Source organism: Cupressus sempervirens, chromosome 10 (assembly GCF_028749045.1).
Source record: "Cupressus sempervirens isolate cs-2001-9-10 chromosome 10, ASM2874904v1, whole genome shotgun sequence".
Classification (NCBI taxonomy): domain Eukaryota; kingdom Viridiplantae; phylum Streptophyta; class Pinopsida; order Cupressales; family Cupressaceae; genus Cupressus; species Cupressus sempervirens.
The window spans coordinates 610,832,463-610,843,482 of NC_143127.1; the positions used below are offsets into that span (position 1 = coordinate 610,832,463).

The following is an 11,020-nucleotide window of genomic DNA, read 5'->3' on the forward strand; positions in this document are numbered from 1 at the left end:
TACAAAAACACACTAAAAACGAACCCATTTGTTTTGAAACAAAGCAATGACATGGTACATGGGCAACACACAAACATGGCAGCAGAAATGTATACTCTTTTCACAAACATTCATTCATAGAGAAATGTTGGATCAAAGCTTATGTGGAACTGGAAACTTGGGTTTAAGAAGCTTCAGAGCTTAAAACCTTAGAAATATAGCTCGACAACCTTTTTTTATCATCCTCTTGATTCACAACTTAAAAGTTATGGCAAACTTAAAACATTATTAAGTGCATATACTTTACTTGGTTATCCTGTGTCCCCTGTTGGCCTGCAAGCTTTTGGCATCCACCAATACTTGTTGTCGTTGTCTCTCCAAACCCCCCCTGAAACAAAGGGAGCTTGAAACAAACTGGGTAACACAACATATAACATGATGGAACATAATTAATCTCTTTCAACATCGCCTTCTTGATCATCTGCAACAAAATCGTAAAAACTAAAGACCTGGTTCGCCCTTGGTTTGTGTCTGGCAAGCTACCGCGTGGTTCCCCTGATGTTTCATTGAAAGTACAAAATTTATTGCTTGCCAACATGTCATGGCTATTTCAACCAATTTTTTAATTTTCTTTATGGCGCATTTCCCATTGGCTAGAATCTTCTTAACCACGCAGCCTACGATGCAATTAAGGATGACCACCTACCATACACCATTAAGGCTTCTGATTTCCTCCGTCCACATCCCATCATGTGACGTACGACTTGTCTTATCACACCACATCATGGTGGTATGATATATATCATTCTAGCTATGCCCCATGTCCTTTTTTTTGTGTCTGAGTAGCTTCAACTTACTATATTCAACATGAAACAATATTTTTTTTAATGTATTTCAACATTCTTCTTAATAAACATAATTATTCTAACATTAATGGTCACTTTAATTGCCTATTTGTTCTTCCATATCAATCATCTTATCTCAAACTAGTGTTATACCAAACATAAATTACATTTGCCGTCAAACAGCATCACATCACTTCTTGTAGATTGTCAATTCCTCCTATGGGGCGCACATGAGCTTAAGATGACAAGATTCCTGGCTTAAAACCAAATTTCAAGCATTAAAGAATCGGAGATTGAGTACTTGCAAATATAAACATGTAACATGTTTCCAAGATTCCGCAATTCACTTAAAGTCATTCTGTCATTCCAACTGTTGCTTTCGTGAAGTGTAGTTCTATGGGCCCAAATCCGCTCAACTGCCCACAAGAATGAAGAATGGGAAGTTGGTATTTCCATCTATAAAAGGATGACCTCATTTTGTTATGTCTAGCACATGCTCTATTTTTTCCCTGCTTCATTATGGTGTCAGTGCAGTGATGGGACAAACAGCATTCCATTACGGAGCTCGAGGAAACTCAAGAGCCCTAGGGTTACTTTTTTTTTCTGACCCAATTCACTCAACGAACTTCATAAAAACCAATGAAAAGCCACAAGAAATGGCCATATGAAATGACAATTGGGCGCTCTTTACTTGACTGATATCAGTGGGTTTCAGTGCAGAAGAGTGATATTACAGCAAATCATCTGTGCCCATAAATTCTCATCTTCAAAAGACGCTAATGGCTTGGTATGATTCACTGAATGCAACCATGTTTACACCGCAAGTGGAAGATTGTGAGTGGAGCTACAGTGACGGCCATGGATTCCTTTTTGGTAATGAATGCTATTATAATCCAGCATTTGGCGCCATTGAAGGATCCTTTGAAGATCTTTTGGGATCTTCTCTTTCTAACCCACCGACTTCATTAGGTAGTAGTGTGAATGGGGCAATGAATGAGGCGGGAAGCTTGAATGACGAGGTATCCTTTGGAATGGCCTTTGAAGATTTGGAAGCCTCTTGCATTGTTGGCGCTGAGCACAAACAGAGAGGATATGGAGGTGAGTGCGAATTCGGTGAAAACATTCATGTAGAGAAGTGTGTAGAGCAATGGAATGCGAATATGCAGTCTGTGTCTGCTGAGGTCGGCGTTGCAGAGACCCCAACAAATAATATTGATTCTGGTGAAATTGGTCTCGGGATGCCTGTGAATAACACCGATGGGAAGAAACATACCCATGTTTTCCCTGCCAAGAATTTAATGGCGGAGCGGCGAAGGAGAAAGAGGGTGAACGATCGCCTCTATATGCTTCGTTCGGTTGTGCCCAATATCTCCAAGGTATGTATGTGTTGTGGACAACTCTTAACCCAATTCATTTGTTAGCCTCCTTTTAGTTGGTAAAGATTTGCAAGCAATGCCTGTAACTGTTATTTTTGGTACTCTGTGATAAAGGTTTGCCTGATTGGGGGGATATTTATATTTGCCAACTGAGTCTTTGGGGAATTTATCTGATTTGCAGTGTATTTTGTTTTTTTTGACAATTTTCCCAAACATGATTTTATCCCCCTTGAAGATGCAGGGTACTTTTAACATGCTAAAAGGGCATCCTGTTTGTCTTTTGGATTTTCTGAAGCTGTTGGAGCTGTCATAGGGCCTTCATTCTATGATATGTATGTACTTGTTAGTTCAAAATAGACATGAAAACAGACTTGTGTATTTCCACATATTAATGTCCTCGTTAGTTCATACTAGCCATGAAAATAAACTTGTGGATTTCTACATATTGAGTACTGTCGTGGTTTTGTGTTTACTGAGCCAAAACTCCTTGGTAAACATTCCCATAGAGTTCTATGGGATGTTTAACATTAGCGACCACATTGCGTTCAATGCCCCTTCAAATATCCTGATCTATTTTAAGCCAAGAACTACAACTTACAGCTTGTAATCGAATAATGACTTTGCAGTCCTTTTAGAAAGTATCATGGAGACATTCCAGCAGAGCTTCCTCTTAATCTAAAAATATTCATTATTCACATTATAGATGGAACTACAGATAATTATTTGGCTTAATACATTTTCCTTGTTAAACTACGCATCCTCATTTAGTAAACTATTATTTCTGGAACTACAAATCATCAAATATTTGGTATTTTCCCTTGCTGGCTAGTTTTTCACTCTCAGAAATTCAAGCCAAGGTCCAGCAACAAGTTTAGTTGTTATTGTATAGGAGTATATTTTTGTTTGATTGAATATCTGTGGATTAGATTGTATTTTAGATAACATTCTATAATCTATCTTTTCTCTTTTCTTTTTCAGTTGACATAAAAAATGCACATAATCTAACTCAGAACTATTCAGTGTAATTTTTTTTCTATAAATTGATAAATTCATTTGATATAATTCTTAAGATAGATTAGAGATTCGTCAAGACTAACCATGGCTTTATTTAAACAGATGATTCTTACATAATAAGACTCTTCTTCCATAATCTGGAATGTAGTTGCAGGATTTGTTGTTATAGATTTCGAGAAGTTTTCTAGAAGTAAATGTAGCTCCTTACTGGTAACTAGGCCTAAAGCTTTTTGGCTTTCTATTTTCCTTTTTGAAGACGGACAGGGCCTCAATTTTGGGAGATGCTGTTGAGTACTTGAAGGAGCTTCTGCAACAGATTAATGAACTGCAGAATGAGCTCAAGCAATCTTCAATTACCACTTGTCTGACTGCCTCCTCAAAGCTCCAGCCCTTGACACATAAGCACCCGCTTTTTCTTTCTAGGGATAAGGAAGTTTCTCATCTTTCAGTCTCTAATCCAGATGCAGAATCACCAAAGGTATGTCTAGAATTGTAAATCTTATTATGGAATAATCTTTTAAAAACATACTAATACAAACACAAATTGGGCGGTGGAATTCCTAAATAGGTATTATTTTCAATATATCAAGGAAGTTCCAAGGTCACATGCTGGTAAGTAGAATGTGTAAAATCCAAAGATCACAGAATTATATAAAACTGAAAGAGACAAGTAATGCATCTTTGCTCTTCGCCTCCTTATTACCCAATTCTTTGGTTAAGTCGGTCGCTTCCTTTTGTGATTTGGTGTTTATTATTCTTTCTTTTTCGTTGAATGGATGATTTCTTTTTTAGGTTTATTTTGAATCATTCAACTTTACTAATAGATCAATTGTCAATTCTTTTTTTGTTGAATGCATTCAGGAAGATTTTATTCTTGGTAGGCTTATTCAGAATCATTCAACATCACCAATAGACCAAAGTTCCATTGACATTTAATTTATTGACATTTATTATTCTTTGAATTTATTCTTTTAATTTAGAGCTCTCAAACAAATTGCTCCTAAATTTATAGTATAAGATGTCTCTGCATTGTCAAATTTCCCTTCCTAGTTAAATAAAACCCTTCAATTCCTCCAAGCTGTATCTGGAAAATGTGATATTTGTTGTGCTAGTCGTGGGTGTTGTTGAGAAACCTCTGGCTGTTGTTTCATCTTTCATGAATATAGTACTCCATTTCTCTCATCCAAACAAAGACGAATGCATACGTGATTGACTCACTATCAATGAACTCCACATCGACCAACGCTAAAATGGGTTTATGCAAATTTCCATTGACTGAATTTGAGTATTTTTTGTTCTCGGTGACTTTTTTGGTGGTTTATAGAGAGAGCATTATTTCTGATGTGTCAGTGTGTGGAATTTCAGGTGGAAGTGAGGACAAAAGAAGGCAGCATTTTGAATATTCAGGTGCTGTGTTCCATGAAGCCCGGGTTGCTTCTGTCAACATTGAGAGCTCTGGAAGGACTTGGTCTTGATGTCAAGCAAGCAGTTATAAGCTGCTTCAATGGGTTTGCACTCGATGTTTTACAAGCCGAGGTGGAGGTATTGAAATTATTGCCTTATGTTCATTCTCATTTCCATAAGATCAAGCCCTCATAATAGGTTATATGCCCTAATTTTGTACTTGGGATTTGTGGCCAGGAATCAATGGGCAAAGAGGTTACAGCCGAGGGGATCAGAGCAGTGTTGCTGCATACTGCAGGCTATCAACGCAGTCTGTAGAAAGCAAGAAATCTACAAGTTAAATTGACAATAGAACTCCCTCTCTGCTATAGAATCATCCCTTTCTTCCAGTTTTTATAAAAGGAGGACCCATGGAGAAATGCTTAATTAGGTTGTATTTTCCGAATAAGGGCATGCTGCATGCACACTCATCGGTTAAAAAGAGAATGGATACCAGTATAATGAGTAATATAGACTGTCAGGTATTGCTTGAAGGTCCAATGCGTACCTGCCAAAACCATTTTTCTTTTGGATGGAAGAAGTTCATTCGAAGACTGCTGTCGTCAATCCACTGTAGGGAAACAGTGACATTGTGAATCATGTCTTTTCTATAAAATGTTTTAAGAATACTGTCCATTGAACGTGCAAAGCTTTAACGATCATCAGACCAAGAGAGAAACAGCATTGGTAGACTGTCAGACTTGATAGCTAGCTTTAAAACTTGTTATGTGACGGCTGCAAATTTTTTTGCCATTCTAGATTTTGAATGAACATGAGTAAATTAACCAACTTCAATTTTAGTTTTAACAACCATGCTAAATATTTTGATTCCATGTTTTACAAGCAAGTCAAATATATTGTGAATATTCGATTGAAATTTAGCGAGAGTGCCCATGTTTCAAATGCTAAATTGTCTACAACCTTTGTTAATTGTCTCTTTCTTTTTCATCATGCTATCCTTTTCCCCCTTTTTTTTCTTATTTTTTCTTATTTAAATTTTATTTTGTGAACCTTTTTTTAGTTTTTTAGGTTTAAAAAAATTTAAATTGTTTTTTATTTTTTATTTTAGAAATTGAATATATTTTGTTAGTTTTTATTTAAACAAAAAGAAATTCGTAGTTTTAATTTTTAATATTTATTTAATAGTACAAGAGATAATTATTTATTTATTATTATAAAATTTAATTAAAAAAAAAATTATTATCTTTGTTAATTTTTGTTTAAATTAAAATTATTTTTTAATAATGTTTTTTTTGAACTACATTAAAATGTTTAATTTTATAATGAAGTGGCGATGATATAGAAAAATGAGCTTACATAATAGTAAGTAGTATATATTATACACGACTCAAATTATGATATTGCTATCATGATTTAATTGTGTGATTTTTTTAGTCAAACTCATTCACCTATATTTTAGAGTAGTGGTTCATAACAACTCTTTTCTCATTTGTATGAATTGGACACTTGCCATGTGACATCTATTGCATCTAGATGATGTTGTTATGCTCTTATAATCTTTACAACTATAAGTAGAGTTTACACTTGGGATATGTTGGAAGATAAGGTTACTTTTGGTAATCCCTGATTTCACGACTTGCTTCGATAAAAACTATAAAATTGCATTCAACCAGTGTAACTAGAATGTTCAAGCACAATGATGCCTATCCACTAAACAATCTATCAAGGGCAATAAAATCAATTACACTATTATGATATAAAAGTGCTTAGAAACATTTCTATCCTTATTAATTTGTACCTTAGATAATCCTTTATAGGTTAGTTAGAGCTATAAATCAGTATCATGCTTCAATACATAGGTTAGACATATTGTTTATAGCTTGTTTTAATTCATGTTTATGACTTGGTTTTAATCTAACCCCACTAACCCATTGTGTTTTATGTATACATATAGGTGTGCATCTACTCTGCTTGCCATGTCTTTTGGATGAGGGGAGGTAGTCATAGTCACTCTTGTGGGAGATCTACATGATGTCACTCTCTTTCTTTGCCTGTCACTATTTCAATATATGCATGTCTTGTGTCTTGTCAGCCAGTAATGCAAGGGTGTGTAGGTACAAGACATTAACTCCACCTAGCTACACAGATAATAATGATGTATTGTTGGAATACTCCAAGAGATGTTTTGTGTAGTAGGTTAGTCTTCGACTTAGGGGATGATCCCAACACTACAAGATTGTACATATGTTCTTGGAGTATTCAGGGAGAAAACATTCTATATGGAAAGATGGCATTTGGCTCAAATGAATGATCCTAACACCATATCTATGTACGATGACACTCACCTAGATATGGTAAGACCCTACACATGCTTTTGCCTCTAATTGCCCATTTGTTTTATGACTTCATTTTTAGCATTATGGTTTTGTGTGGTTTTATGTTATCTTAGTACTTTTGATTTTGGGGTAGAAGCATTAGACTACCTTAGAATCTATGTGGATCATGGTCTTACCTCCAAGCTTAGGGGAGTGGACCCTTTTTGGCTCCATCTGGTTGAGTGGTGAAATACTTTTGATGTATTGTTCAAGTTCTCATGGATGGGTTTATGAGGTTCCCTACTGAGTAGACATTGAAGATTATTTCTTATATTGTATTTCTGTGGAAGAAAGCTATATGATATTATAATGTAGACTCTTGAAGAAAGTACAAGTTCATATGTATACATATCATGAATTGAAATTATGAGTAAATTGGGTAAGGGTATCTCTAGGAGAAATGAAGGGATGTGAACATATTGTATTATTTCAAAAGGATCAATGAAGTAATAATGAGGTCAGGACATTGTATATTCCCTTGTATTTAGAAGATGATGATAATGATAATCACTTGTACGATGAATAAAATAATCATGTATTCTTTATAATGTTGTCCAATGAATGATCAAAGTAATCAATGAATAGAATATGAGTTGGGAAATATGTATAGTTAATGGTTTAAATTTATTTAATGTATCTTTATTACATGTTAAGTAGATGCACTTGATTTATAAAGCTTAAGATATTAGCTCCTAATTTGGAAATGAAATTTGTACAAATATTGTTTGGAATTGATAAATAAATATTTAGGAAATACTATCTAAGTATTTGTTTTCACATTCGAATTTCCACAAGAATAGATGTGGAATAACTTGATCAGAAGTGGCTAAGTCCTATATGAGATCTAAAATTCAAAAGTGACATGAATAAATAAATATAAGGATGAATACTAAATCAAGTAAGAAACCATAAGTACACATAAACTAAGGCGAATTTAATTAAGAAAATGTCAGAGAAAGTTAAATGAGAAACAATTAATAAATACTTGTTGAGTTGGATGAGTAAACATAACTCCTACATTTGGAAACCAAGAAAGTGTTTAAGGACAATGTTAAGGAACCTATTAGGGTAGTTACATTTATGATTAAGTAAACTCAACAAGAAAAAGGTGTTCAAAATATTTTATCCACCAAACATAGTAGATTTAGCCTCATCCTTTTGGGTTCCCTGGCAAGGTGTTACATTTGGTATCATTGCCCTATGTTTCTAGTGAAAACTCTAGGATTCAAATTTGGCTCATGCAAAGCCTTAGAGTTGGGTATAATTATTTTTGTGCCTTCTAGATGGTTAGTATAACTAGAGATGAAGCACATGCCTTATTTATTTCATGATAAATTTGATGCAGGAGCATCCTAGGTTGCCTTGTTATCCTGCTCACTTTTTCTCATTGTGCAGTTGGTGTCGAGTTCCTGTCGCACTCTTCAAGTGCCGAGTTCCTGTCGCACTCTTTAGGTGCTGAGTTATTGTAGCACTCTTCAGGTGTTGAGTTCCTGTCGCACTCTTCAGGTGCCGAGTTCTTGTTGCACTCTTTAGGTGCCGAGTTACTGTAGCACTCTTCAGGTGCCGAGTTTCTGTCGCACTCTTCAGGTGCCGAGTTCCTGTAGCACTCTTTAGGTGCCGAGTTACTATAGCACTCTTCAGGTGCTGAGTTACTGTAGCATTCCTTTAGGTGCCGAGTTACCCAATGGATGTCGAGTGATCCTTCACGTGCTGAGTTACCCAGTGTATGTCAAGTGCCAATATTTGGACGTGATTTCTGCAAGCCGACTTATGGGAATTATTTTATTTGCGACATTTAATTTAAGATCTTTTCTTCGGATGAATCCAGATCGTTGTTGGGTCGGCCTTCCTCTTATGTAATGATTCTAGAATGATCTGTAAGCCATTTTGGCAAGTATAAATAGAGAGTTTAGGCTTAGAGCTAAGTAAGTTTTAGAAGGGGAAGAAGTTTTTGGGAGCAGAACTGGAAGTGTGAATTTGTTGTTGGATCTTTAAATGTGAATGTATTGTAATTGTCCATAACCTAGAAGGCCTCATAGCTGGGCATGTATGAAGATATTTTGATGAATCAATAGAAGAATTTTCCTCTTCTCCTCCTTTGGTTGCTGTCCACTTGTGTTTGCTTCTATTGTGTTAATTCTTGCAGGGTGGTTTGGATAGCTGGGTGAGCCTTTGGCCCTGGTTATTCACCTGCTTGCTTGCGTCAATTGCTCTCATCCACCTACTTGCCTGCATCAAAATTTATCTTTATTAGAACACATATGTTAACATTTTGAATCATTAGGACTTAGTTAACACCTTCAGGTAACTATGTCCCATTTCTTCTAATATAAAAAGGAAACTTAAGGCTTGATTAGTGTATCTCATTCTACCCTATAAACACTTATATGATAACCTAGAATTTTATGAACTTGATATGACTTCATGTGTAGAATATTTTACTTTAAAAAAAAATTTCGCTTCTATCTAGGATAATGTCACAACCACTTCTTCACATACCAAAAAAACTCATTATTGGATTGCCACATGGATTAAAACAAATGAATCGTTCCTTAATTAAAATCAAATTATTATAGTAATTACATGTTCATCTTATCCGATGATGGGAAGTTATTAAAAGAAAACAATTGCTTTCTAGTTAAGTGAATCCTCTGCACTGAACTAAAAATGGTTTCTTTTTAAAGAAAACCATGGAAAGGTTTTGTTGGGGGGGGGGGGGGGGAAGGTGCGATAGCCAATTCTCTAAAGCAAGTGAATTACTTCAAATTCAAGAATAACTTAGTGAGATGCTTGCATGCTACTGGCAACATTTTGCATCTCAACAACGAAACAAAGATGCTTGTGATTGGATCATGGATGGCTACAAAGCCCATTATTTATCACTAGCTCAAATCTTTGGTTCTCTATGCAATTTAGAAACAAAAAATGTTAGAGGGCGGACTAGAGATAGTGAGAATTTATGTTAGGCATGAAGTTTGTACAGCTTGTGAATGACACTTTGCATCAATTCTCTCTCTTTTCAAGGGAACATACCACAAAACAGAGAAACATATTTAAATCTCATTCCTTTATGCTAAGGCAGTAGATAGACTTGGAGAAGAAGGGCATAGGCAATGGGTAGGAAGTAGTCGAACTAAAGGAAAAATTTAGAGGAATTGGGAGCATAACATTCCAGGTTCTTTTCTTTAATGGAATTTATTAATTTCTCCTTAATTTTTGTAGAGTATGGATGTTTTGTTAAAAAAATTCATGATTCCTGTATGGTTGCATTAAAAGAACTTCTCATAAATTCTTTGTGCATCATGTGTTTGGAGTGTATGATGGCACATGGTTTTTCTCCATGTATATATGCTCGTAAACCTCTAGGTAGGGTTAGCTTCCCTTAATGCAAGTGCCTTACATGAAAATGAAAAGGGTTGAAAGTAAGAATTTCTACAATCTAGCCTATACGAATCTATCTGACAAAACCCAGCAGTGTGAATTAAAGGTTGCATGTTGATAAACTATTTTGATTATTCTCTTCTGTGTGTTATCCTATACCAGTATTTGATATTCTGCCCTGTCATAACTTACTGAGGGTTTACTCTTAAGTTTTATAAATTTCAATTTATAGAATCGAATAGTTTTAAGTGGGTCAATTTCAATGCTATAGCAAGATTCCTCTAATTGTTGAAGAAGACCCCCTTTTGACTGTAGATTTTGATCCAAAAATTTCTAGAAAATACCTCTATGCCAAGAACAGAAAATGAAAAACCATCACCACAAATGAGTTAACCAGTTTTATATAACTATTTTCTTCCTTTGCAAAAATGTCAATTAGTGTAGGAATCTAGATTCTACCAGAATATTATTAAACTAATATTCATTTTGTTTTTACTTCTTCCATGATGGATTTGGCATGTGATTATAAAAATGCTATTAATAGTGAGAAAGATAACTTAGAAAACTGTTGTTTGTTTTGAATAGTTTCAACTTCCAAAATGAATAGTTGTTTGAAAATAAGAATATATGTTCATTGTTATAGCCT

The 11,020-nt window shown here is 35.0% G+C and overlaps 1 protein-coding gene across 2 annotated transcripts; it reads left to right on the forward strand.

Moving 5' to 3' along the window:
• Window positions 1-1,164: 1,164 nt before the first annotated feature.
• LOC149535328 (transcription factor SCREAM2-like) lies at window positions 1,165-6,922 on the forward strand. 2 transcript variants are annotated; one of them, XR_016357059.1, is made up of 5 exons: window positions 1,316-2,200; window positions 3,471-3,692; window positions 4,580-4,756; window positions 4,856-5,139; window positions 6,573-6,922. XR_016357059.1 is itself a non-coding variant. In XM_089804738.1 (4 exons), the coding sequence occupies exons 1-4, from the start codon at window positions 1,604-1,606 to the stop codon at window positions 4,934-4,936; spliced, it is 1,077 nt and encodes a 358-aa protein (XP_089660864.1). In that variant the 5' UTR covers window positions 1,165-1,603; the 3' UTR covers window positions 4,937-5,467. The 2 variants fall into 2 exon arrangements, 1 of the variants encoding a protein (XP_089660864.1); XM_089804738.1 differs by lacking the exon at window positions 6,573-6,922 and having other exon boundaries at window positions 1,165-2,200; window positions 4,856-5,467.
• Window positions 6,923-11,020: the final 4,098 nt, after the last annotated feature.

What these genes read in the sequence shown, in the direction of transcription:
- LOC149535328 (XM_089804738.1), top strand. Translation starts at nt 1,604, where the DNA reads ATGGCTTGGTATGATTCACTGAATGCAACCATGTTTACACCGCAAGTG. An exon ending in TTGTGCCCAATATCTCCAAG is followed by an intron (nt 2,201 to 3,470) that starts GTATGTATGTGT and finishes TCCTTTTTGAAG; the next exon opens with ACGGACAGGGCCTCAATTTT. An exon ending in CAGATGCAGAATCACCAAAG is followed by an intron (nt 3,693 to 4,579) that starts GTATGTCTAGAA and finishes GTGGAATTTCAG; the next exon opens with GTGGAAGTGAGGACAAAAGA.